General features: G+C 38.7%; 2 protein-coding genes across 8 annotated transcripts in view; one reads left to right on the top strand and one right to left on the bottom strand.

Moving 5' to 3' along the window:
* Positions 1-21,622, top strand: part of LOC143469241 (uncharacterized) — a 38,662-nt gene extending 17,040 nt beyond the window's left edge. For 2 of the 7 annotated variants that reach the window (XM_076966876.1, XM_076966873.1), the window contains 42 exons: positions 407-679; positions 761-925; positions 999-1,139; positions 1,247-1,447; positions 1,665-1,868; positions 2,983-3,120; positions 3,262-3,380; positions 3,466-3,599; positions 3,735-3,943; positions 4,110-4,319; positions 4,395-4,597; positions 4,711-4,882; positions 5,103-5,301; positions 5,383-5,519; positions 5,902-5,946; positions 6,124-6,275; positions 6,429-6,529; positions 6,669-6,844; positions 7,033-7,272; positions 7,394-7,555; positions 7,679-7,852; positions 8,099-8,266; positions 8,337-8,504; positions 8,662-8,822; positions 8,953-9,073; positions 9,162-9,339; positions 9,539-9,783; positions 9,915-10,040; positions 10,175-10,330; positions 10,392-10,573; positions 10,791-10,986; positions 11,296-11,655; positions 12,268-16,641; positions 17,979-18,079; positions 18,162-18,345; positions 18,484-18,609; positions 18,690-18,887; positions 19,021-19,160; positions 19,263-19,336; positions 19,433-19,544; positions 20,317-20,553; positions 20,641-21,622. In XM_076966876.1, coding sequence (XP_076822991.1) covers positions 407-679; positions 761-925; positions 999-1,139; positions 1,247-1,447; positions 1,665-1,868; positions 2,983-3,120; positions 3,262-3,380; positions 3,466-3,599; positions 3,735-3,943; positions 4,110-4,319; positions 4,395-4,597; positions 4,711-4,882; positions 5,103-5,301; positions 5,383-5,519; positions 5,902-5,946; positions 6,124-6,275; positions 6,429-6,529; positions 6,669-6,844; positions 7,033-7,272; positions 7,394-7,555; positions 7,679-7,852; positions 8,099-8,266; positions 8,337-8,504; positions 8,662-8,822; positions 8,953-9,073; positions 9,162-9,339; positions 9,539-9,783; positions 9,915-10,040; positions 10,175-10,330; positions 10,392-10,573; positions 10,791-10,986; positions 11,296-11,655; positions 12,268-16,641; positions 17,979-18,079; positions 18,162-18,345; positions 18,484-18,609; positions 18,690-18,887; positions 19,021-19,160; positions 19,263-19,336; positions 19,433-19,544; positions 20,317-20,553; positions 20,641-20,760 — 11,282 coding nt within the window. In that variant the 3' untranslated portion in view covers positions 20,761-21,622. Of the gene's footprint in view, positions 1-406; positions 680-760; positions 926-998; positions 1,140-1,246; positions 1,448-1,664; positions 1,869-2,982; positions 3,121-3,261; positions 3,381-3,465; positions 3,600-3,734; positions 3,944-4,109; positions 4,320-4,394; positions 4,598-4,710; positions 4,883-5,102; positions 5,302-5,382; positions 5,520-5,901; positions 5,947-6,123; positions 6,276-6,428; positions 6,530-6,668; positions 6,845-7,032; positions 7,273-7,393; positions 7,556-7,678; positions 7,853-8,098; positions 8,267-8,336; positions 8,505-8,661; positions 8,823-8,952; positions 9,074-9,161; positions 9,340-9,538; positions 9,784-9,914; positions 10,041-10,174; positions 10,331-10,391; positions 10,574-10,790; positions 10,987-11,295; positions 11,656-12,267; positions 16,642-17,178; positions 17,722-17,978; positions 18,080-18,161; positions 18,346-18,483; positions 18,610-18,689; positions 18,888-19,020; positions 19,161-19,262; positions 19,337-19,432; positions 19,545-19,672; positions 20,273-20,316; positions 20,554-20,640 lie in introns of those variants that run through there. The other 5 variants (XM_076966874.1, XM_076966875.1, XM_076966877.1 and 2 more) reach the window with 5 other exon arrangements.
* A 1,106-nt stretch (positions 21,623-22,728) lies between these two features.
* LOC143469800 (uncharacterized) lies at positions 22,729-25,840 on the bottom strand. The gene is made up of 4 exons (XM_076967623.1): positions 25,676-25,840; positions 23,887-25,485; positions 23,483-23,654; positions 22,729-23,379 (listed from the first exon to the last, which is right to left on the bottom strand). The coding sequence occupies exons 1-4, from the start codon at positions 25,742-25,744 to the stop codon at positions 23,267-23,269; spliced, it is 1,953 nt and encodes a 650-aa protein (XP_076823738.1). The 5' UTR covers positions 25,745-25,840; the 3' UTR covers positions 22,729-23,266.
* Between the last annotated feature and the right edge of the window lie 1,984 nt (positions 25,841-27,824).

Here is a 27,824-nt window from a genome sequence, read left to right as displayed (position 1 = left end):
ACAAAAGACTTGTTTACCTAATATTTATATCTATGTTTGCATGGCTTGATCAACTATCAATACAAAAATAGAACTACAGTATTATCTGAAAGCAATCGCAATGAATAAAAAGATGTGACTGCAAATGATGATTTTAGTGTACAGTGTACATGCATCTAATAAAATATTTTAGTTTTGTGTGGCTATAGATATAGTTTTACGAATTGTAATTGTAATTGTAATTTGCATACCCTTTCTACCTTTCATGCTGCATTGTTTTCAAGACTAATTCAATTAGTTGGATTTATATTTTTCGATAAAATGGTGCTTTGGTCGAAAGTTAATTTTAAGCTTAACGTTGTTTAGTGTTTCGTTTCCACTTGCTTGAATTGCAACCAAAAATCTAGAAGGTTCTTTTACTTTGCAGAGACCACCGTGGAATTTCTCCGTAAGAGATACTTGTTCCGACAATCCCAAGGCTCGTCCCTCATACCAGTTCGACGATCTAACGCCGACGGTGTTCTTGCTCTTCAGTGGAAAACCCAGGTGTTGGCTGACGACCAAGAAGAAGTCAAGAGATCGTCTTCCCGCTCAAGCTCTTCAACATCCTCCTCCTCCTCCTCTTCTGATGAAGAGGAGCTTAAGGCCCAGAGGTCCGCAGTCTTTACTGACTCGGTACAAGCAATAGACTGGGGTTCAGGTTAGCCAAAATATATAGGCTTACATGTTCTTTTAAAATGCTCGAAAACAGTTTTTAAGATTTTAATTTCGCTCCATACAGGAACGCTGGCCTTTGAAGATGGAGAACACGAAGCTTCGATCGAACTTGTACTTTGTCGCGAGATTGCACACAGAGAGTCTAATTTCAGGATTGAACTTATTGATTCATACGATCGAGTGAACTTCGCTGTACCCAGCACAGTGGTTACCGTGATACGTGATAAAGGTACTGTTCAAGATCACTAAATTTTGACTCTTTCTTTACTCTAGCATTCTATTCTGCAGTTTGTTTTTCTTAGATCCCGGCATGCTTGGATTTGCCAGTCCACGCTACGATTTTACATGCAGTGAATCGCAACTGGTTATTCCCGTGCATAGAAGCTCTGGTGCGGATGGTACAGTAGCAGTTCCCTGGTTTACACGTGACGCCACCGCAGTTGGTAAGTTGAATGTCGCTGGAAGCGCTGGGATGGGCTAATGACAAGTAGTTAGACGCATGTGGAATCACTTTCTAAAATGTAATTGTTGTGTGTCTTTTTCTATTTAGGTGGAGTGCATTATTTGCCAGCTGAGGGCAATCTGGTCTTCAATGACAGCGAAGTTCTTCGAAAGATTGTTGTACAGATGCCAAAAAGAGTCGATTACTTTGACGATGATGAGGTCGCCTTTAAACTATGCCTGGGTGAGCCCACTGGTGGTGCATCACTCAGTGTATACGAAGCTCATGTTGTTCTTCGAAACGACATTGGTAGGAACCGAGTTTATTATTTATTTATCGCAGCTATATGCTTTTGCGTACGGTGTGAAATCGCATTTGCAAAACACTGAATCCTGATCTTGATCCATTATGTAGACGTATGGTATAAATTCGTACATTTTGCAACGATCTCAGTTAGCAACAAGTTGATATTATACCAAGGAAGAATCATATGTTTATTGCAAAAAAATCAATATTTTTTACGCAGTCCCTGCACAAGTATCATTCAAAGCGCCAAGAGTCAAATGTGCACAGTCTAGTGGAGTCCTACAGGTTCCTGTTCAGCGCACCCAGGACTTGAATGGACTGGTCACTCTGTCATGGCAAGCAAAAGGTCAGCCTGGAAAGCCAAAATCTCATTATGAAGGAACGTCGGGATCGCTTGTGTTTTCTGATGGAGAAGCGGAAAGATGTAAGCGTTACTTGAATAAACTTGAGTTTTAAATTATATTTTTGAATAGATAATACAAAAAATGTTTGCGAAATTTTCATTGATCTTTGTTTTCACTCGTGGTGTACCGACACTTAATCACGCGACACTTAATCACGCGACGCTTAATCACCGACACATAATCACTAGGACACTTAATCACGCGACACATAATCACTAGGACATTTAATCACGCGACTTGGATACTTATTCACGCGACATTTAATCACGCGACATATAATCACTTGGATGTCGGAAAAGCGTGAGGAAAATTCAGTAATTCAAGCTCGTGTGCATCTCTCTGTGGGGATGGCGATGTGGATTGCTTTTAAGGTGTTTACCAGCCTTAGCCATGGTCCCTTCCTCTGACGTAGTCGAGTCATTTCTGATCTTAGCTGATAGCATGCCCGATCACGAGAAGATGTCTGAGCTGCTTTCGTATTTCGAACACACATATATCAGAGGCAGACGAGGTCCGGGACGTGGTGAAAATTACGGCTCAGCCATCTTTCCAATCGAAAGTTGGAATCATTACGAAGCCGGGACAGGTTGCATTGCAAGAACCACAAATGCAGTCGAAGGTTGGCATTTTGGTCTCCAAGTGCTTTTTCAATGCCACCACCCGACATTGTGGACTTTCATACAGGGAATTGAAAAAGACATTCAAATGCAACGTGCAACGTTTCTGCAAGGAATTGCTGGTACTCAACCTTCTATTCCAATGCGGTACAAGGCACTGAAACTGCGTGTGCAAAACACAGTTGACCGTTATCTGTCAAGCGAGATTTTAGTCTATCTTCGTGCAGTTGCTTACATTTCCCATGCATAACATTGCTGTAAATTGTAAATGTAAATAAACATTGTAAATGTGTGATTAAATGTCGCGTGATTAAATGTCCTAGTGATTATGTGTCGCGTGATTAAGTGTCGCGTGATTAAATGTCCTAGTGATTATGTGTCGGTGATTAAGCGTCGCGTGATTAAGTGTCGCGTGATTAAGTGTCACCAAACCTTCACCCGTTTTGCATATTTCTCTAAATTTGGTACTAATTAGTTTTATTACTGTATGAATATTCATAGTTTTTGTGATTTAAAGTGGTGACAATGAAACTTCCACCTCACGTACAAGAGAATGGAATGGAATCTTTCAATATTGCTCTCGAATACCCGACGTCAGGTCGCGCCACTTTGGGAGAAAACACCCAGTGTGCTATTACCATTGACAACGATATAAGTACGTCCTATATCAAATCTTACTTGCAGTGTGGACGTACTCGTCAAGTTAATGTAGCTTTTAAATATATATATATATATATATATACCTCAAGGGTATAGTCTCAGTATACTTATATAATTTAATTTGTTTTAAAACCAGCTCCCGGTGTATTTCATCTTGAGAAAGGCAAGTATGCGTTCCAACAGAGCGAAGGACGGGATACGATTAAAGTGTTGAGGAAGGATGGTACCAGAGGGCCCGTTTCAATACCGTGGAGGGTAAGACAACATACATTTTGATAAAACTTACTTTTTCTTTTCTCGTTCATATCACGGTGCAAATTGTGCTCCTTCATTACTTTAGATACTTCCTATTTCTGACAATGCTCCTCCGTCTCCCATGCATGACATTCACGGTACTGTAGAATTTGAAGATGGCCAATCAGAGGCAGATACCACGGTCATATTTCCATCCGACACTGATGAAGACAACGAAAGGTTGTTTGGCGTCTTAAGTTAAAAAAGAACGTGTTTTATAGACCGTGTGTTGTTCCAATCCAAAGATATCCGAGATTATAAATTTAGTGCTATGTACAAACAAAATAAATGTAATACATATTTACGCTCATTCAGCTTCAGTTTTCTTCTTCTTCCACCGGGTGGGCGTGCTGAATTGGATGAACCATACAGAGCAAACCTTTTACTAACCAATGATCTAAAATGCGAAGTTAGCTTCACGAAGCCAACCTACAACGTGCGTGGTGATATTGATACTCTTCTTATTCCAGTGGTACGTGACGGACCCAAAGGAAGGCCGGCAACCGTGGATTACAAAACAAGAGGTGAAATAGTAGATTTGTTATTCATGGCCAGTAATAGCTAATTTAATGACCTTCAACTTGCACTGTAATATTAAGTTGAAATACGTCTGTTGATTGTTGCTGAAATTATACGACTAAAATCAAGAGTTTTCATCTTTAATTTTTGTACAATTTTTTTTTTATATAGATGGCACTGCCATTGACTGTACCAATTACATTGGCGAAGATGGAACACTTGAGTTTGCTGCCGGTGAAAACAAGAAAGATATTTTAGTGCCAATCATGAATGATCCGAATGGTGGAAAAGTTAACTTTTCTGTTGAACTTTGTAACGTTACTGGTGCTTCTGAACTTGGAGCAAATGTGAAAGCGGTCGTCCAAATTGACAATGTGACAGGTACGGGACTGATTAAAACTCAGTACATTTAAGCTTGTAGATTAACTTACGGTAATGTAACTCAAATCCTTGCAGGTCACGGCAGATTCGAGATGGCTAGTAAAGAGATGGCAGTCAGACAAACTCGCAAAGAGGCAAGAGTACTGGTATTAAGAAAAGGAGGAAGCAAAGGTATTGCGGATATTCCTTGGGTTGGAGAGTTAACTTCTCAAAGAACAACCATTGACAGCGTACCTGGAAAGCTATACAAGGACGATTATGACAACATCGAAGGAACGGTAACCGACATCGTTTACAGTGGCATCCAACTTCAGACGTTCAAAATATTATGTCAAACTAAGTGTATAAATAACTTTACAGTGTTAGATTTGATATTGTTGTTTTAACGTAGTTACAATTTGACGATGGTGAGAGTGAAAAGGAAATCATTATTCCCCTGGCTGAAAAGCCTCAGGATTGTGACGTCACCGAACTTGACATCACTTTGCTTACGCCAACGTTAGGTGGTGGCGTCAGTCTAGGAGATGTGACATCAACAAAAGTGACGATAGAAAACGACTTGGGTATAAATTTTTGTTAATAAATTAAATTTAAATTTTACTATTGAAACGTCTGGCTGTGTAGCATTGGCTAAAATTAGAAATACCTTAGGCTAGACTAATCCAACCCCAAACCCAAGGTAACCCAAGTATCACCTGTCAGTGTACAGTATACTGTATATTTCTGTTATACCGGTACTCATGCGTATAAAGCTTTAGTTCAAAGAAAACGTGTTATTTACAGACGGTGGAAAAATACAGTTCCAATCGAAAGTGATCGAAGTTTTTGGCACGGATGGGGAAGTGCGCATTCCAGTTGTGCGCACTGGTTCGTCTGATCATCCATGTCAGGTTACTTGGGAAGCAACTGATGACACTGCCCAACACGGAAAACACTACCGCGCTAAAAAAGGATCTCTTGCTTTTATTCCTAATGAAGCGAGGTCAATATAATTATACTTGAAAGAGCTAACTATTAGTTTGTGGGTTTTGGTATGCTTTAATACCTTGTTCGTACTTTTCAGAAAAGAAATATCTATTCCAATCGTTAATGATCCCTCTGGTGACGTCATGTACTTTAATGTTTCCCTTGGCAACGTTAGGGGAGGAGCAAAATTGGGAGAAATCACAAAGTGTCAAGTATTACTTGATCATGTGAAAGGTAAGGGAATGGGTGGTGTTTTGGAGTGGAGAAATTATAGAACTTGTTTGTAATTGGACTACGGTTTCTAGTGAAGAGCTCTGTGAATAACAGAAAAAAAAGTTAGCACGACCAAATTTGCTTTGTATTTTCCTGTTTGACATTTATATGAACTTTTGAATACGCTTGCATGCTTTCATTTTGTTTAAAAATTTTTATAGATAGTTTGAGTTATGTATTATTAGCTCATGAGCGTTATATACTGGTAATTTTTATACTTGCAAACATTTCAGTGAATTAAAATATCTGAATTGATATAAACATGAGATTTAGCCTGTTTTTGATGTGATTTATGGCATTGGGCAATTTAGTTTTTATTTGCATGATCATTGTGTGCACGCAGAAATCAGGCATGCGATTGAAGTACAGCAGCAATCTTCGACTGGTGGTAAGTTAAGAGCAAAATTAAGAGATTCTTGTTTTTTTTATTCGACTGTGGTGGGGTGTAAATTTCTGATGTGATTTGCTGTGGTGTGATTTTGATTTTGAATGTTAAAGATGAATGAACTCACTTTTTATTTCTTTGTTATCTTATGCTTCTAATCGCACTGTCCTTATCTTTCAGTACACGGGGAGATCGAATTTGACCTGCCGGAAACGGAAGTCAATCAGAGCAATGAAAAGGTTGTTTTGAAAATTGTCAGAAAAAGTGGGATGCATGGTCGGGTAGTCGTGCCGTGGAGCATCAAGACCACATCGGTCAAGTCACCATATAAGGTTAACAGGAACATTTGTGACATTTTTATCTGACCTCTGACATTTGTTACGAGACTGCTTTGGTTAAGTGCTATGACATGTATTGATGAATATGTTCGGATAGTTTTTGCCTTCTTGTTGTTAACTCTACCTTCGGCTTTACATTGAGCGTAGGATTTACATGGTCAAGAAACATTCAAAGATGGTGAAACGGTTAGCCATATCGAAATTGAAACACCAACCTTACCACAGACAGAAGAGGCAGAGGTTTTTAGGTAACAACTGCATTTGCTGCGACTCTGGCCAATACATGTTGCCTAATATGTTGCATTGCAGTTAACTGTACACTTTATAGTTAGGCATGCTAGTTTTTTTCAGACTAATCATTATTTTTTTTATTACTTATTCTTGAAGTGTTACTCTTGGAAAACCTACTGGTGGTGCAATGCTTTCCAGCGTCACAAAATGTTCAGTTACCGTTTTGAATGACATCATTCCTGGAAAAATTTCTTTCTCTGGGGAAAGATTTACCGTTAAGCAATCTGCTAAACAAATTGAAATTCCTGTCGAACGCACGCTGAGAACAAAGGGTGAGTGTTCGCAAACACTTGTCGACAATGACAAAACATTTTTCCGGATGGAATGTAAATTTGCCATACAGACGTATTGCGATAAATTAGATTAGAGAAATCCTGGTAACAGATATTAAAACGTTGGAAGTATTATTTAAAAGAGTATTCAAACGTTGTGAAACTACGTAAGGCTTTGCGAATTACAGGCAGAGTTCGCGTGCCATGGCGCACTGTCAGTGACGACCCGGAATCTATTTTTTCCAACCTATCCGGTGTTGAGACGTTTGAGGATGGAGATGAAGTATCAGTCATTCGCATCTGTATTCCTGTGCAACCACGTGAAACGGAGCAAGATCGCTTTGATATCGAATTAACTAAACCGAAAGCTTCTGATGTCGTTTTGGGCGATAAGCACAGCTGCTCGGTTGCAGTTGAAAATGATATTTGTAAGTATGGTTTTGGAATAAAATATTTTCATCTTTAGCGATAGATTCGAACCTAATATAAATGTTTACTTTTGAAAACTAAAATACCTAATGATTGGTTTTGTTATCACTTTCGTTCCAGCTTCAGCACAAATTGCTTTCCATGAAGAATCGTTGGATATTCTCCAGAGCAAGGGCAAGGTCAAGTTACCAGTCACACGCACACAGTCGACAAATGGTCGAGTCATTTTGCCGTGGAAGGTGGTACCGGAAAGTCCTGACTCCGTTTATGTTGGTGTTGTTGGTATGTGCCAGTGAATGTCAGTGTCTTGAAGTATTGACGCGTCACCATGAGTTGCTTAAGTTGCCAGCAATGCCCTGTCGGCGCTGTTAGTCGGAGTTTCGTCAACACTTGCGTATTATTTAGGAGAAACAATTTTGGAAGATGGGGATGGTAAAGGAATTGTTGAAATCGACTTGCCGCAACTCCCGCTAAGTAATCCTGAAGAAAAGGTTTCAGTGTGTTTAGAATCACCAGTTGGCGCACCTGCCCAATTAGCGGACGACGCGATTTGTGATGTTTTCGTCACCCACGATATTGGTTAGTTCTTTTTTTATTTCGTTGAATGTTATCACATGCAAATATGTTCAAATTCAAATCTGGCATCCGTCACAACACCATGTTGTATTTAAATAAAGAATGTTTCTTTGCACCTTTTTCTTAAATCGCAACTTTATCAGTTTCAATCAATTACTCTTCAGCCCCACGTACATGCTATACGAGACTAACATCATTACTTTCTAAACAAAGCATATTTTACGTTATTGTCGTTTTCATATGAAACAGGCGAGGGCTTAATAGAAATGAAGGCGACAGAGGTTGCTTGCAACAGCGACGATGGAGACGCCGTCATCACTGTTGTCAGGAAACTTGGGCACGAATTTCCGGCTGAGGTTTCCTGGTTCACAGAAGACGATACTGCGATGATGGGACACCATTTTGATGCAGAACATGGTACTTTTCGCGATACTGTGATATCCGTTTTTTCTACTTGTCACAAATGCTATTACTCTTTTCTATTTAGGTCGCTTGAAGTTTAAATCTGGAGAAATAGAACGCAACATTCACATCCCATTAGTCAACGACCCAACTGGGGAAACGCGAATTTTTTATGTAAAACTGGGCGAGGTTAAAGGAAGAGACAAAGCGGGCGATGTCACCGAATGCAAAGTTAAAATTTGCAGCGAAGCAAGTAAAAAGCAATAACACAATAAAGCTTTAATTGCAATCTTGGTTTCTGAACAAGTTTTATGCTATGTTTTATCTATGCATTGTGCTTACTCATCAAGTTTCGATCATGTTTTGTATAGAAATTTATTTAATTTCTCTGGTGATCTGCTCGTTTACAGTGCCACCAAATGGCGTCGCTGACTTCGATGCTGATCTTTCTGGCCCGCAGACCATTAGGACTACATGGCTGCCATCTGAAGAGGGTGCGCCTGTCGACGGCTACAAAATCACTTATTGGTGTCGCCCAGGAACTGTGAAAACAGTCAAACTACAAAAGGACGTGAGTTGAACACGCGATTTTTTCCAAGTCAATTACCAACAACAGCGACTGTTTGGGCTGTAATGTGAATGTCCTGGCGTTTTAAAACGTTTAAAAGTTTGTTCATGTAAGTTCTGCGTCACCTCAACAGGATACAGAAGCAATTCTACCTGATCTTCAACCAAACATGTCGTATCAGGTCAACGTGTGTCCGTTTAATGATTTGGGTGATGGTCCCACTTCAGAAACACTTGTGGCTGAAACACAACCTGGTAAGTAAAACACATGCATCGTGAAGTATTACGTTACCGTCATCGTCATATAATTTGTTCTAAAGCAGTATGTTAAATACTTTTTCAGAGCTTCGATTATCATATCACACGCCTATGCAAGCGAGGACGAGCGAGAAAATTGCTATGTTTTCCCTTAAAAGAAATATCAAAGACTTTGAGGATGTTGTGTCTTGGAAGATTGTGAAGGAAATTCGAAAGAAAAAGAAGTCATCAGATTCAAGTTCCTCTAGCTCATCAAGTAGCAGGTAAGTGATTAAAAATTCTTTCACTTCGCATGAAAGCAACTGGTACATTTTAATACTTTATACACACCCAACATAATAATCTACTTCAAAATCATTGTTTAAAATAAGCTCTTTTCTTTACTTTTGGCATAAATAATACATAGTTTTACCGTTTCAAAATAAAATGGTAGATTCATTAGGATTGCTTTTTTTACTTTAGCAGTGGATCACCGTCTACTTCTGACGAAGGAAAAGATGGATCACCCGTATGTGTCAGCAGTGGTGTTCTTGAGTTCCCGTCTGGTTCGGAACAACTCAAAGTTGAGTTTCCGCTTAAGCAAGACATGCGTTACTCGTCTCAAGTCTACAGATTCTTAGCTCAAAAAAGAACTCCGCATGAAAAGGAAACCTCAGCACCTGAACGCTACCTGGCGAACATTGAGTTAAATGTTGTCAACGACACAGGTTCAAAATTATCTAGTAAAGCGTTTGATGTGAGCGACGATAACGTTTTTTGTTTGATGTATCCGATTTGTATCGGGTCACGTTGCATTTTCCTCTATGTTGCAAATCATGTCGAGGTGTTTTTCTGGTAGGTTACCCAGCTCGTGTACGTCGTCCTCTTGCGGCATCTACAAGTCCATTTGAAGCGACCGTGTCATGGGAGACTCCCGCTTTAGGTGGTGTTGTGAAAGGTTACAAGGTTATTGCCCGAACAAGAGGTAACTCCTTTCAAAATTTATTCCAGGCTAAACTTTATAAATAAACTACAATAATCTTAGAAATTCTGTTTGTAATTCATTAGTACTGATTATGTGTTAAATAATATGCTTTTCGTTGCTTACTATGATAACAGGTGAACCTGATGTTGTGGCAAACGTGGGTGCGGAAGCCAGGAAAACTACTCTAACCGGTTTGCGGCCTTCCACAAAATATTATATTGTTGTTCAGCCATACAATGACGTTGGCGATGCCAAAATGTCACCTTCCGCTGAGGTCACTACCCAAGATGGTAAGGCGGGTATAATGCGACGATACACTTGATACAGTCTCACCTATTATCTCCATTCTAGAACTTAAAGTTAAGTTCACGGAACGCTTCTACACTTTCAAGACAAGCGACAAGGTGGCTGTAATTCCAATAAAGCGCCACTTTACGCGAGGTTACGCGGCTCTCAACTGGAACGCTCGCTGGTGTAAACGAAGCGATCAATCTGACACTTCCTCGTCATCATCAGATTCAGATAGCGACGAGGTAAGCCCCAAGTTTTTTATAAAAGACTGACTGACTTCCATAGCTCACATTGCATGATATAAGGCTGTGGCTATGCTATAAATAATTTCTGTTCTAAGAAATACAAGCAAAATACTTTTTTTTTAACATTTGATTTGTAGAAAATACTTGCCCGAGATTATGTGCTGAAATACTGGAGATATTTATACTAAATTGACGGTTGTGTGTTAATATTTAGCCGAGGGGAAGAGAATGGGCTTCAGGATCAGTCGCTTTCCCCGATGGTGCTGAAACTGCCGAGGTCCGAATTCCACTGCAGCAAGCTACTCCTCCTCCCGTTCCGAGAAAACGATCTTTTTTCTGGCTTCACATCGATGATCCTAACAAACAGAAAAGACTGGCCGCCATGCGTTGCAAACTCGTCGATGACAAAGGTTCCTTGTTTGCTACAGTTCTTATGCTTAAATATTTCTACAATTATTTTGCCTTGGTATGTATTTACTATTGGTAGTGGACAAGCTATCGACAAAAATCGCTTGAGATTTTTGATCATAAAAATTGTCTTTGGCAATTTAACAAGAACAACAAAGTATGAGAATTGTCTTGCATTTCTATGGCATGACGATAACATGTTAATTTGAACAACCTCACTTTTGATGAAGGAATGTTTGAAATTATTTAATTTAGTAGAAAAAAACAAAACATTTCATTGATCTGTCACATCTGTTGTGTCAACTCTACAGAACGTGGTACGGTCGGTTTTGCGGAACCATTGGTTTCTTTATTTGGTTGCGCCAAGTCTGTTGACATTGCTTACCTTCCACTGACACGTAAAAGTGGTACCGATGATGACATGATCGTAAGTTGGAAAGCCACACCTTCACAACTGGCCAATGATCTTATATTGCAAAATCGGCGTGAAGGTTCTGTGATGATATCCGATGGGGAAAACGCATCCTCAATCGCTTTACTGCTCGAACCAGATTGGGTTGATCGGTTCGAATCCAGTGAACCTGCGAATATCTACGTTGAGTTAATAGATACTCAGCGTGGCGCGGATCTTACCAGAAATGCCACGTCTTCCACATTGAGATTGGTCCCTGGTGAGACATATACCCTGGTATCCTCTTGTGCTAGTGCACTTACTACCACGATTAACTTCAATCTTCCTAAAGTTTAGCATGCAGTGTGTTTCACTAATCAAAAAACAAACAACATAAGATACATCAAATAAACGTAAAGCACAAAATGCACGTCAACTAATGAAACACTTTCAACTAGTGCAGGACGTATAACTTACTCAGACATATTTTCGACTTAACCGAAAGGACAAAAAAGTTATGCATTGACCTTTCTAACAGTCGCCGCCCATCGTTTCTTGAAGTGAAAGTATTTTTTCTGTGAGTCGTGGTTTCCACATTTGATGTCCTCGGAATGTTGAACATGAAACTTTCTTCTGTGCCGTATACTTGATATTCTCTTACATATAATCTATAACAAGCTTGCAAGGCGTTGACTTCGTCTTCATTCTTCATGAAATAAAGTCGCATGAATCAGTAATCATTGTTCTTCTCATCGAGCACGATATAAAGGTAATGAATGCATGTTAGATAACCTTAGTAATTCTCTGTCTAATTAGATGTTTGTGATTGTTGTTTGTTAGTATGTTTCGCTTGTGATATCCTTAGTCAAGTGAATTTTTTGTACGTTTTTAGCCGAACGAGGCGTGTTTTCCGTAACGAAACAAAATCCTGAAGTGAAATGGCCGATTTCAGACAACAGAATTGATTTTGAAATTCGGAGAGACCAGGGGAGTTATGGGCCAGTTTATCTTCAATGGAACATTATCAGCGATCCTGAAAATGAGAAAGACTTATCGGAATACATGCCTCAGCTGGCTGGCGATTTGCATTTTGCCAATGGCGAAACAGCCAGGACACTTTCCATTGAAACTTATGACGGTGATCTTGTCCCTTACTTAAACCAAAACATCTCCATGTACTTCAATCTGACAGCAGTGACACCCGGTGCCATCATAGACTATTCTTCGTCCAAGGTACCGGTAAAGTTTCTTGCAGATAGAGGAGTGATTTCAGTAACTCCTGTCATGTCGAAATTGCGTTGGCCCTTGTCTCAAGATTACATTGAATTTGAAGTGCAAAGAGAAGGCACATCTGGTCCAATTTACCTGCAATGGGAAATCATAGAAAAAGGGATGGACGCCACCATAGCTAACGCAGTGAAAAACTACATAAAGCGTACAGAGGGAGATATACATCTTGCCCACGGGGAGTCCGGTACTGTATTACGCATCCCAATGTCAGATATCGAAGCCCAAGGGCCTAAAAAAGATTGCGAATTGTCTTTAAAAGTTACCCCTATAAGTTTGGGAGTGACCATGAAAGACGATACCCAGTTGGCTGCAGTTGTATTGATGAAGCAAGATCCTGGTATCTTGGGATTTACGGAGACGCAATGTGTTAAAGAAACAAAAGACTTGACAAGCATCACTATCCCTGTGAGAAGAGAGGAAGGCACAGGAGGAGAAGTATCGGTTGCATACTCAGTTCGAGATGATACAGCACATGCAGGAGTACATTACCAAGAAGAATCTGGCGCTTCTAATCTGTACTTTGATCATGGCCAAAGTGAAGCCAAAATTGTCATTGCACTTCTTCCTGAAGCAAAGTTTCACAAACCTGTCAGTTTCGTCGTTGAATTGGGCAACTCTACGGGCGGTGCTGAAGTTGGAAAGAAATCTGAGGCTAAAGTAATTTTGGAACCAAATTACATCGAACCACCAGGTGTTTTTAACTTTGGTCTATTGGACGAGAACCAAGGTAAGGAAGTTCGCGCAACAGAATCTCCTACACTTAAGGTACCAATAAAGAGATCTGGAGGAATGGGTGGTGAAGTTACGGTGTGCTGTGCAACAGAAGACGCCAGCGCCATAGGCGGAAAGCATTACAGTGCCTTCCATAAAAAATTGATTTTTGAAGATGGCGAAGGAGAAAAAAATGTTGAGGTGACGTTGTTACCGGAAAAGCACCGTAACAAATTAACATTTTTCTTGAAGCTTTCTGAACCTGACGGTGGTGCGAGCGTTGACGAAGCCTCAAAATTAACAATAAATTTGTTACCTACGGACACAGAACCAGCAGGTACATTTGTTACTCCTAATAACAGCGAAGTTCCTGATGTAAAGGAGTGTGCCAATCACAAGGCATACGTTCTGATTCCGATCAAACGAAAAGATGGGTCTGGAGGAGATGTTTCCATGAGATTCAAAACCAGGGATGGCACAGCCAAGGCAGGGACACATTATTCTTCAAAATCAGATATTGTGAAAATGGAACCTGGCCAAGACAACAGTGATATTAGCGTACCGTTGCTTCCGGCTACGTACAGAGACGAGTTATATTTCTTAATAGACTTCGATGATCCCCAAGGCGGAGTTGGTTTACCTGAGTCAAACGAAGTTAAAGTCTTCCTACTTCCGACAGACGATGAGCCAAGCGGTGTGTTGAATCTACCCAAAGAAAATTATTTGACAATTAATGCTAAAACCTGCACCAGTTTGGATGTTCCTGTCGCTCGAACCAATGGAGTTGGCGGCAATGTTTCGGCAAAGCTAAGCACAGTTGACGGAACTGCGCTAAACGGAATACATTACGAAGGCTTTAGTGGAAGAGTTACGTTGCAAGACAGGCAAGAATTTGTGAATGTTCCAATTTCTTTGTTATTTGAAAAATACAGAAACCCACTCAACTTCGCGATTCGTATATTTGAGCCAGAAGGCGGGGCGGAGATTGGTATATCAACCACAAATGTAACTCTTTTGGCAACCGATGATGAACCTTCAGGGACAGTTACCTTACCCGAAAAAAATAAAATAGAGGCAGATGCTAATAAGAGTCAAACGTTGGAGATTCCCGTGAAGAGAATCGGAGGAGTCGGCGGAGAAGTATCAGTGAGAATTAAATCGAAAGATGGAACTGCAAAGGACGGAATTCATTACCAAGGCGTAGACAGCCTGTTGACAATTGGGGATCGTCAAGAGGTGGTATGTGTACCCGTTTCTCTAATCCCGAAAATATATCGAGATGCCCTAAGCTTTACTTTAGAGATTAGTGAACCCTTGGGAGGCGCAGATATCGCTGTTTCCACTGCAGATGTTATATTGCTTCCAACTGACACTGAACCATCTGGTTCGTTGAGCTTACTGGAGGGCCCAAGTCTAAAGATAAATGCAAATGACCGCACAATGGTTAACTTCACAATTAAAAGAATGGATGGTGTTGGCGGTGACGTGTCTGTAAAAGTCAAAACAAAAGATGGAAGTGCTAAACAGGAAGTTCATTATATAAGCGTGGATGAGAGAGTACTCTTTAAAGATCGACAAGAATTAGCGGATGTTCAGATACCGCTGATTCCAGGACTGTATCGAGATCCTTTGGATTTCATACTGGAGATTGATGATCCTTCGGGCGGAGTTACATTGGGCAATTCAACCAAGTGCTCCGTGGTCCTGGCACCAACAGATACGGAACCAAGTGGGCGTCTGGTGTTTCCATCGAACCAAGAATTGGTATTTAATGCAAGAGAAGCATGCAAGGCAGTGATACTGATTGAGCGAATAGACGGCCTAGGTGGAGATATATCCGCTAGTTTCACAACAGCTGACTTGACAGCAAAATCTGATCATCATTACGAATCCACCAATGCAACTATAACTTTTAACGATAGACAGTCGAGCTCTACCATTGAGATACCGCTTTGTCTTGTGGATTACACGGAGCAAGTTATGTTCAATGTTCATATAAAGCATATCACACCCGAACGTGACGTCTCAAGCGAAGCAATTGTCACCCTTGTTCCTACTGCTAAAAAGCCTCAACGTAACTTGAACCTTCCAGCTAAAGAAATCCATGTACTATCGTCAGATAGAGACACAGCATCCATATCTGTTGAACGTAAGTCTAATGATCCAGCTTGTGAAGTGATGGTTCCTTACGAAACTAAGGACGGTTCAGCGATAGCAAATGTACATTACACACCTACTAAAGGCGTTGTAAATATTCCTAAAGGCGAGAAAGTTTCTCAAGTAGAAATCTCACTTCTAAAGGCCAGTCACACCCGTCCATTAGATTTTCTTGTTCAGTTTGACAATGAAGACGGCCCGGTAACCATGAAAGTTTCTCTAACTGCAACTCTTGAAGATCCTCCAGGAGAAATTGAGTTTACAAAGGAAACCTTCAATTTCACGGCACCAAAATCTGAAGAAAATGTAATCGTGCGCATTCCCGTCCATCGCAAGGAGGGTACCGGAGGAAAAGTTTCTGTCGACTTCTTTACACGTGACAACACTGCCATTGCTGGCACGCATTATGACGAGGCTTACGGGTTGTTAGTTTTTGAAGACGGAGAAAGCTTGAAACATATTGACATAACTTTACTTTCGGGAGCTGATTATCCAAAAGACCTGAGTTTTGTCCTGGAACTTGGTGCAGCGTACGATGGAGCAGAAGTTATTGGTATTTATGAGACTGAAGTGAATCTAGAAGCACCGTTGGACGAAAATGACCCTGGAGTCATCGGCTTTTCTTCCCCACACACTTATTTCAGTTCGATGAAACTTAAACAAGATAAAAATAAAAAAGCCCTCAAGGTTAAGATACCGGTCAAAAGAACTATTGGATGTGGAGGAAACGTCGCAGCAGATTATTACATGCGGGATAACACAGCTGTGTCAGGAGTTCATTTCGTTGAAGCAGAAGGCGAAGTTAAGTTCGGAGATGGACAGGCAACCAACACTATTAGCGTTTCTTTACTTCCCGGTCCACATTTCCAAGAGGAGTGTTCGTTCATGGCGGAGCTCGGCCGGACCTACGGCGGTGCTGATGTTGGCGTTTACGAAACCGAGGTCGTTCTTATACCACGGGAAAGAACTTTGTCTAGAATGTCCACTTCATACCGGAGCAGTAGCAGTAGTTCGTCCTCTTCTTCCTCCTCTTCAAACAGTAGCAGTAGTTCGTCTTCTTCATCGGATAGTGAAGCAGAAGCTACTGTTTTTGTAAATTCTTCTGCAAGTGAGTTGTTATAAGCTATTTCGCAAATTATCAACGTTGTTGCCTGATATTTAATGTACTACATGAGTAGTTAGATGTAGGTGATAGCATATAGGGTAGTACTTTCAAGGTTTCGAATACACGAAAAGACTTCAGTGCTATTGATAATTTCTCCAAATTTAGGATGCTAATTTCAATAAATCATGATGGAAAAGTTCCAATGTCAACGGTTACTCCAGTATAGGTTAGTTGTGAGAACGAAGTCCCAAATGCAAAAGCAATTCACTTGCGTGGTTAATTTGACGTTTTTGACTCATAAATTCTCCAAAGTCTGATAAAAATACGTGGAATGTAACTTTTGGAACGAACAGATTTTAATTGTTTGTGAAAAGATGCACCTTTGACAAGTCGCCAGGTTTAAATCCTTGAACAGTTTAACATAACCTGTAAAACGATTGGCTGTGATTTAGTTTTACATTCTAAAACGTCTAAAGGATATTTATTGACTTGTTTTCAATGCCTAATAGGCTAGCTTTAATTTTTTTCTTCCTTTTTCAGGCAAAACGTTTTAATTTTCAAGGATACTCACTAAAACGTTTTTTCCAATCTTTATTTCATTAAATAACTTCTTTTCTTGTATGTTACTTAACCGAGTTTTATTTTCAAAAGTTCTAATAAAATTGCTTGTTTTCTAAAACTGTGTGGATTTATCTTTTCTCACTTATTTTCGTCCGCTTGACGTTTTTAAAAACAACTTTATTTTGTTTGCAGCTATTTTCATACATTTCTAACAACGTATATTACAAAATACACTTATAAAACAATAAAACCTACACGATACTGTGCCTATAGGCTGCTATGAATTAACTCATACTACAAGGCATGTGTGAATGTAAAAAATCATTTCGCGTTTAACTTGAATACACGTAGCAGGATATTTAAAATAAACTACAATCTTTTTATTAACATATGTGTGTGTATTGGCCTGTTCTGTCGATGGTACTGTATATCCAGTATTGCCATTTTTTAAACGTTCTTGCCTGCTCTGTACGCATTTTAACTGAGATACTATCCGAGCTTTATGACTAAAATAACTTTATGTCATGGCTGCGGTGTTGATGAGCGTCGTTTACTTCAGTCAAGCTGATACATCTTTATCACTATTCATCCTCATCGACCATGGTGTGAAGTATAATTATTAATTTAGTTTTCGAATGCTATTTTTTGATATGACCCTAAACATTCTTGGAAGAACTTTTTCCTTCTGGAAGTCCGATTTTTTGACTGTTTTGTTGATACTTTTCTTTTAGATATAGGCCTACAAAAAATGAAACTGATTTGTAAACTCTGTTTTTCAGCTCGATTAGTTGCACCCAAGAACGTTCGTACAGTCATCAACAATGCCAATTGTTTTACTGTAGCCTGGAAACCACAGGAAGCGCCAGTACACGAATACTTGGTACAACAAATCAATAATATTTGCGTTTTTGCTCTATTAACGTTTAGTTTTTAAATCTTAAGTGAAATGAATTCTCGCAAAGGTTTCGTACAAGCGAGCCGGATCTAATGAGGACCCGCAACGCCACACAGTTCCGCCCACAGAGCATTCACTTACCATAGAAGGCTTGGTTCCAGAGTCTGCCTACGCTATCGTTGTGTCAGCTCTCGGAGACAATGGCCAACAAGCTTCCAGTGACGTTATTGGATGTAAAATGCCTGGAAAAAGTAAATTTCGCTAAAAAGGACTTTTAAACTCACCAAAAGGATGGACATTTGTTGTATCAGAATTATTACAATTACAAAATATACCTTGAGTTTGAAGTTTTGAACGAAAATAACTTTGGTATTGTTGTTCATTTTTAGGTCCTGGACCCCCCAATCGTTTGGCGTTCCAGGTTTTATCACCTACGTCTCTGAACTGCTCATGGGGCGAACCAGCCATCACTAATGGACTCATAACTGGCTACGAAGTGTTCTATAAACCGACCGGTACAGTACATTAATCTCTTACTTTTTAAGACTGTTTTCAACAGCTTTTCAAGACAGTGGTAATCTCTTGTTGTTTGCAGATGAAGAAATCGCAAAGCTGCAACCGCCAGTGGTGGTCCGCATTCCAGACGGACATTTTCGCTCTTTGCTGGTCGAGAACTTAAGACCAAACACGGCGTATCTTTATGTTGTACGAGCCCAAAATAAATCTGGTCTTGGTGAGTCTAGAGAAGCGACAATGAAAATAGAACAACAGGTTGGCTCCAGGCCACCTTCTGGTAAGTAATATAACGTCTATACTTAGCGTACGACGTAGTTGAAATGAATGTTGTTAAACAATTTCAGTAAGTGATATTGGTGTACAATAACTGAATATATTCACGAACCAAATTGCGGTTGAATTTTTTTCAGCTATATTTTTGGATGAGGACAACATGAAAATTGTTCAAGAACAAATTCGACTAGAGGAAGCCCAAAGACAAGAAAAAGTCAGAAGTCGCCAAGCATCGTCGGTTTCCAGTGAAGGAAGCCTAAAAGACTCTACAATAAGCGTAATTCATGATAAAACATAAAATATTTAATAGAAAGATTTAGTATTTTGTTTTTTGTTGGAAGTTTATTGTTTTTTGTTATGTGATCATTTTAAATTATAGGTTACTCGGAGACAAGTTCCCGAAACCACAACCGAAATGGCGACATCAACTGAAACGAAAACCAGAGTTACACGGTGGTTGAAATGCTTCCAATTTAGGACTATTCCTTTCATCCAAGTTATTTGGTTAATATATTTTCGTCAGCGTTTAAAATCTGTGTCCATTTTCAGATACATTCACAAAGATGGACAACGTGAGCCAGAGGTAGAGATTATGGAATATGATGGAAGATTGTCTCAAGATGATCTTGCAAAACTAGCTGCCAATAGTGAACGCATAGAGGTGAGTATAGTGGATAAACACTTGCAGTTCTTGGCGTTATATAAAATGTTCGTATAGTTAGTATTACACCACGTACATTCGCATTGATCAAAAGCAAAAATAATATCCTTAAAATCATTCTTCCACAGTGCGGATCACCGCTTCAGGTATAATTATGTTTTAGTGAAGCCTTTTGTTGAGATGCTACTTGATGGTTTGAAATAAAATATTCCAGTCCGCATGTAAAATATTTGCGTTTGTAAAACTTCTTTAGCAGCAATAGTTGCAACAACTTGTGTAACTGAACGCAAAACTATGTGGATATTCCTTTGTTGCATGCATAGAAAATGCCTGCCAAGGTTTTTACTCTGTACGTTTCCTCATTATAACAAATTAAAACAAACGTAAAACTTGTGCGATCAAAACTGATACTTTAATATTCCGCTTATATGTACAATATACACTTAAGGTCCACTGCGCCTTCGAAAAAGTATATCAAAAGGTCCTAACTGCATGTTGTAAAAGTTTGATTCTGTTTAAAACTTTGATTGATTTCAGGTTCGGGTTACGTAAAATGTGTGTTTTCGTTGATGCAATGAAACGTTTAATATGCATTAGTTTGAGTTGCTTTACAAAAAATATATTTTTAAATTAAGTGATTTACCGCAGCCAAAAAGCTATAGTTTTACGAACGTAGTGCAATGCGCACATCAATGTAATTGTTGAGAAGTCTGTTGATGTGATATAAAAGCATAGTTACATGATAAAATACAGTACAAATACATCTGCGTAGGTTCAAGTCATCTCATACAACACAACTAAAAGTAGATCAACCGCTGGAAACACGATCGACACGGGATCCACCGCTGGTTATATATCAGATGGAAGGGGGACTTCCCCAACGCAGAATACGTCGATGGTGACTTACGAACAACCCGAAGAATACACGAACACGGACATAAGGAGAGACGTTTCACAGGACACTCAAGTTTTTACTGACGTTCAGGAATCAAAAGAAGGCGACACCGAAGTATTAAAACCAACCTATACGAATAAAAACTGAGTTTATTAAAGCGTTTTTGTGCTGTTTATTTACATTTTATGATTTATTACGCAGGTGACAACTATAACGAAGACTTACAAAACGACCACAACGGAGAGAAGACTTGAAACCACTTCAGGAATGAAATCAATTAAAGTTCCTACGGAAGGAATGCATAAGCCAGCTACACACTAAATACTGAAGAATCCAATTCTTTCACATCTGCCTACGGTGTAAAATTTCTGAAACAGAATGATGCTATTTTTGCACTTTCCTTTTATTTATAACCATTTTTTCTGTTGAAAGCACTGTATCGCAAATACAGCGGAATGGGTTTGAGTATTGGACAGTAAAATGAGGGAACATAATTATACATTGTCGACATCATGATGAAGCTATGAAAAGGTTAAGGTGCAATCGATACTTGCACCTGGGTGTCAGGCATCTTTTGTATTTGCATGCCTTTTGTTTAGCCGTCAAATATAGTGAGTCCTGTCTCATGTAAAATGATCAGGATATTTTGACCGAGGGTTGAAAAGCAACTCTACTGTTTACTTCGTTCCTGACCTGAGGTCCCCAAATTTTATGACTTGTATAATATTGCATTATAGAAATACGTTTTATGCCGTTTATTTGATGTCAACATGAGCCTTATATTTCCCATTGCACTTTGCCTGTTAAGCACATACGCAACCTTGTTTACTGCAGCATCGTATGAATTTTATACTGCTGTCATTACGATATCCAAAATATCCCACGTTGTGCTTCCTGTATTTTTGAATATTATTTAAATGAAATTATGGGAATTTATGTGTTTTCTTGTCTCAATGATGCTTGCTACTATAACATTTCTTAATCTACCCCTACTTCACCCTCAATTACGACCAATTCCAGACAAATTATTGTTTTAAAAACAGTAGTTTTGCCAAAAAAGCAGTATTCCAGGACACACGTGTTGCAAATTTATCCGATGTATATATAGGCTACTATTTTGCATGCAACGCTTTTATATTTGCCATGCTTAAAGATTGATAATAATAAATACCTAATGTAGTGACGTCGTTTTTCTTGTTTTCGTATTACAGAAAAATTTTGTATGGTCGCGTATGACCTCTGGCCTGAAGCAAAAAAAAAAGGATTTCAGCCTTTTTTATAGCTTCTGTCACTACTTCGGATATTTTGTGAACTCAGCAACGTTTAAAAAAGCAAAGATAACCAATATGCGCCCAATAACTTGCATGGGGAAAAGAAATACATGATTTTAGCTGTAACTGTGTTGAGAATCAAACCTTTTATAGGTAAGAACAGGAAAAAAACTAAGTTGAAAATTGAGTGTTTTAAAATGATTTTGCATTGAAAATCCAAATTTAAAGCTCACTCGTGCCACCAATACTCCACACAGTCCACAGTAGTAGTGTCAGTGTTACTCTTCACACTTGCACTGAGCAGGGCTTCTTGAAGCAGAGTATATCTTAGTTTTCTTTTTGCTTAATTTCGTACCATATTCTTCGCAAACATTTGCAAAACGATCGGATGCATGCAAGATTAGGTTGGGTAAAAGCCACCTTCAAACAACAGATGACCGATCCCACTGCTTCCAATAATGACACAATCTTCGACAAAGCTTGGGTTTGTTCATTCTATTCATGTAAGACGTGAGGACAACACAAATCTTTTGCGGATTTCAGCATCCACATTGAACGGTTTCGACCTAGTACTGTTCAAACTGACACCAAGTTCAGGGCAATTGTGCAGCTACTAGCAAACAGCCATCAATACTCCTGCCAATTCGACCGAACTTATGGTCAAGAGATTCGATTCCTTTTTGGATATCAACGAAGCAGGCATGGATATCTTTTACACATTTCCAAGACTTTTCAAAAATTTGTTTAAAAGTGAAATTTTGATCCGTTGTGCTCCACCCCAGAAGAAAGGTCCACTGTTTGATTTCAAGCTATGATTCAGATATTTCTTGCTATCGCATTTTATGACATTCGTCCTATCAGGTACATTGGAGAATTGTCCCGGTAATTAGAACATTCCTTCTTGTCACTCTAACCTTTTGGCATGTTATATATGGTCCTTGTAATGTCATAATATTGACAGCTGTTATTAAGCACATTGCTTCTAGTGAGTTATTTTATAAAAAAAACTAATGATACATTTTATTTTCAAAATAGCTCGGCAATGATATTTTTATGTTCTTATACACGAAACAACTCATCAAGAACTGCAAGACAAAAATCGTGAAAGGCATAAACAAAAATTCACCTTCTGGAAAACCACCTTATATACTCAAGTAAAAACAAACTTAATACAGTCCAAATACGTTTGTGTTCCCAATGGTAGGTACTTAAAAATCCTTAAATCAACCAACAAATTGAAAGATCGTCATATAGGCTGAATCAAATACGGTTGTTTCAAGTAATGACGTTTTAAAGGTAAATGTATAAATGTAAATGTATGTATCAAACGTCTTTGCGAAAAGGCACAACAAAAATACCTACAATGCAAAATATTTTGTGCACTAAATATAAAATATATAATATACTTTAAAGTTCACAGTTAAGTTTGTAAAATTTCATATTGCCCTCAAACGCTTCAATCCGCCTTCTTTAACGTTTTGGGGCAGTTTCATGATTTTTGCAGCATATGTTTGCACTATTGCACTTTAAATTTGCGGGTCACAGTCGATCATCTGTTAGACGTAAAATTCAACGCAGCCGTTTTCTTCGCAAGATTTCGCGGCTCCATCATCTTTTCTATAATCTACACTTTCTGGATCTGAGGTGTGTTGCCCACTGTAGCAGTGACCTTCATGTAGAGAGACAATAAAATTCCAAAGATTTATACAGTATATATAACCAAAACAGTCATGTAATTTTAAATGGGAAAATCTGACAAAGTATTCACTTACCTGTAAGCAAAGCATTGGTAGTTTCTTCATAAAAGCCCATTTTAAGCAGCCTAAAGCTAGTACTGCAGCAGTCGCATATAAAATCTGTTCCTTCACTGTCCTGACCTACTTTGAAAACCATTGTCTGCGGATGAGGCAAATAACATCTGCTTCGTTCTTTAGGGTTGTAATCCTTTAAAATAAAATTAGGTACCATAGTTCATGTTGATTGCCTTATGATAAGCTATAAAGCAATAAAAGATTTAAACTTTACTGAGTATCATTATTCAACTTACACACTATTAAGTTTTACCAAAGTGATAAAATATACTTCTTTGATGTACAGGGAATGATATCACGTATTAGAAAAAATTCCGTTTAAAAGAAATTTCAATATGTTGCGTTCTTGTCTTAAGTAAAATTACCTTATGACATCTCACGCAGTGAGCCATTCTCTGCTCAGTTGCCGTTTTCGGAATAAGTACAGCAAGAGCCTTGATCATTTTTGGATCTTTGGAATCAAGCTTGTCAATCAAGAGATTCTTTAAATCCTTTGCTGACACGTTTTCGACATAATCTTGAAGTCGAACAGCGTCATTTACTAAGGTTTCGACATTTGGGACATGTCTTATAGAATGGCGCGAGTTGTTGTTTTCTACAAATGAGTCATTATCTTTGATTCCCTTTAGGTGTTGGTTACGTAAATCTTTTGTCAAACGCCCTATAGCGTGTTTGGCTGGTTCTTGCTGGCTGGATTGTGATACTGAAGAAGGATGATTTTGATGAATATCACTCTCTCCTTGTGTGTATGGGGCAGCGTCAATTTGACGATTATTATTCAACCTTTTAGTTGTGCTGCAATCCGTTTGTTCGGACATTATACCTGACTTGTCTTGAGTAGGTAGTAAGTGTTGAGCGGGAAATGACCTATCCGTCTCTTGCAAACTTTTGAATTGGTCGCACGATGTGACATAATCTAGAACCGCAGGCCCTTGCACTGGAGAAAAAATGAGTGAACCATCAGACAAATCTCCGGAACTGTTGGCTCGTTGCTTTTTTGATTTCACAGGAGTGAATGCTGATTTCCTGTTGCCTTCCACAGACTGTGACGTTGGGGAGTTATAAACTCCAGAAGGATACATTGCTGGAACCCGAATAGGGTCACCATGGAAACAATCCTGCTGGGTCGTTACCGGAGTACTGTAGTCTGAATAGGATATTGAATTGTGATTTAGTTCCTGATACCACTCACTGGAGTCAGAGTGAATGGGATCGGTGAGGATTTCCACACTTTTTGCGCGGTGAGATTTCTTGAGTATTCCTCTGTTACCAGAAGACTCGCTTGCACTTTCGTCAGCATCTAACTGTGTCTGAAGTCCTCCTGTCTTCGTGAGATTAGACGCGCTGTTCTGGGACAATCCACAAAGGTCGTAATATGGATCGTAATATGTGTGTTGGTCAAAATAACTTCTCGCATTATCATGTGAATCCAGCTCATGATTTGAATTCGAGTCAAATGATTCTGGGGAAGTCGACGACCGCCGTGAGCCTGTTTCTTCGCTTTTGTGATTATTATCCACTACATTAAATTTGTTTGTAGTATTACAGTTACTTGAAATTTCCTCGAAACTTTGGTTGTACATTTCTGTGCTGTCTCTATCTTCTGCTATATGTCTTGGTTGGGGCCTTGAAAATGGATCAACGCTTTGTCGTTGGTCAAGATGATTTTGTTGTTCATAACCCATTAGTGGTAAAACTTGAACCGCGTGTTTAAAATGCATCCTCTTTAGTACATCGGACGACATATTTTTGCCGTTCATGAGGACAAACTGATTGTGGTTACCGTCGTCACTCGAAGTAGTTGTGGAATATCCACTTTCGGATTGGTCGTGGAACTTAACCCGTCGTTCACTGGCGGTGATGCTTGAAGGAAGACAAGATTGTTTTTGTTTTTCGTATTGAGACAGATGCTGAAACATAACCAGTTGTTTCTCCTCGGTTGATAACATGCCTATGCACAAAGTCTAGAGAAAGATAAATAATTAGGTTACTGATAAAATGCAGAAACGTTTGACTGATCTTTCATTGTGAAAGTGGCAATAAAGCATTGAGAAATTTTTAATTCAATTTAACTTCGGCAATTCAGGCAACTTTATTACCAGTGAAGACAAAAAAATCCACTACGCCGTAACAAATATGTCGTTAGAAATATACAGTATAATGATGTTCTTTCATTGAAATAGGCGTGTTGAAATCATGGCGTAATCCCACTGGGCAATACATTTGAAAAAATGAAGTACAGCATTTTCTGGGTTTATAAGTTAATCAGATGCTTATGATAAGCCAACCTCAATTCTGTGTTGCAATAGATAACAGAACATGTATTCACAACTTAGTTTAATCGGCTTTATTCAAAGTCTTTGAAACCTAAGATTGACCTAAGCAGTTAGTTATCTTTCTTACAAAGCGTCTTTTTAACTGAAGCAATCGCAAATTGGCGTAAGTCGCCATAGCGCATACCTTTATAAAGACCGCCATAGCAGCGAAGTCTTAGCATTAAGTGGAAAACGTGATCTGTTAGGCATGTTAAAGCTGCAATTAAAAGTTTTACAACATGATCAAAAATACCAAAATTAATAATTAACAACAAGCTTAGTAGCAAATTTTATAGGGAGCTACGGATTAAAATCTTTTACCATAGCAAACTGTTTGAGAAACTACCACTTCAACTAACTCACTGATAATTTCTAAATACTGCAGTAATTATTATCCAAGAAAAATAATGGAACAATATAAAACAAGTAGACTTTCTTACAAATGATGGATGTTTTACTAAAACTTTATGTAACAACAACTTTAAACTAAGTTTTCCGCATTTCATGAGACTGCAAATCAAACTTTTCGACAATATAAATGTACGGCATATAACATAATAATATGGCATAACAAAGAACTGTAGATTAATTTATTAACTAGCTATCTGTTATGTCATGTGCTGTGTTACTTTTACAGATAACATGTAAAACTTTCAAGATTTGTTCGCTAGCTATTGATATGCCAAAAAAGCCTACAAAATTCTAGTCGTTATATCCTTTAGAAGAAAACAACCTTTCCGTAACCTTTTTCCAGTCAATGTTTCACAGCGTAAGACTTTGTCGCTTGTAAAAGTCATAAAATGGTCTCAGTAAATTAGGCTTTGGGGGTCATTTGTTGAAAGAGCGTTGGATGCCAATGCCGTTTTTTAGTGGTATAGACAAGTTTACAAAATGTCAACATTTACAAAGCAAACTTCATCTTTATTAACGCAATTCAAAGCATTTTGTCTGAACATTTTTGCATTCGACTAGTACTGTACTTCATGCTGATAGACTAAACTTAAGTTTTTCAAAGCACCTTACATACCGTATGCATTTATACAGTAGATTATCTACAAATGTTGTTTTATGTGCTTAAATATTAAACCCGAGTTCCTTGTACTAAGCAAATCGTTCCACAATATTTCATTTAGAAGTGTCGTCTAATCCTCTTCAAGCACATTACAACTCTTTTATAAGTCTGGTACACTTTTTTCTATACAACTGCAAGCTATACTAGCTAAAGGACACTTTCTAAAAAGGCTAACTAAGTTATACTAAATCGGAGTGTTAACTCTTTTCTGTTATACAAAGAAAGATAAGAAATTGTAACGCTATAGGCTTACACGCACGAACTTGTAAGGACTAAGCAGTGAAAATGTTTTCTGGTTAACGCGTGGTTTTAGACATCGACGAAACGATATTGTTGTGTTAGTTCCTCCCCCGCTGAGCATCGTCGTTTTAACCAGTATTGTTGTTCTTTTGTTGAAAAACAAGCAAAACTTGGTACAAGCCTCCCCAACTACTAATCATTTCTACCAGCGTTGGCTTAAAGCTGATGAATCAAACGCCAACTGACAACTACCAGGGCCCTCCTGTGCTTGCTGAGTATACAAATCAATACAACACAAAGCTTTCTTGGGCCACAAAACGGCGTTTAAATTGTTCTCGTTCATTGAGTTTAGCAAATACAAACTTTTACCAAAGGAAGCCTATTGCTGGTCGTATATGTCGTATCTAATATGAATTCATTGTTATATGAGAACCTCGAAAGGATATAAATGAATCACTTAAATTCCACACAACTTTCAAATTCTTTAAAATTCACACATTTCAAATTTTCCAAATGTCGAATTTGTCAATAAAAAGTTTGAGCATAATATTATACATAAGCTATACGTAACGAGTAGGAAGCCTGTATTATAGACTCTTTTTACCGGGGCATGATGACCCTTGCAACAAAGGAACAAGCTCTTAAATTGTTCAATAAGCTCACCATCGAAAGAATA

The sequence above is a fragment of the Clavelina lepadiformis genome, chromosome 8, assembly GCF_947623445.1.
Source record: "Clavelina lepadiformis chromosome 8, kaClaLepa1.1, whole genome shotgun sequence".
NCBI lineage: Eukaryota > Metazoa > Chordata > Ascidiacea > Aplousobranchia > Clavelinidae > Clavelina > Clavelina lepadiformis.
The sequence above is the reverse complement of the archived record's forward strand: the minus strand, read 5'-3'. Positions and strand labels throughout refer to the sequence as shown.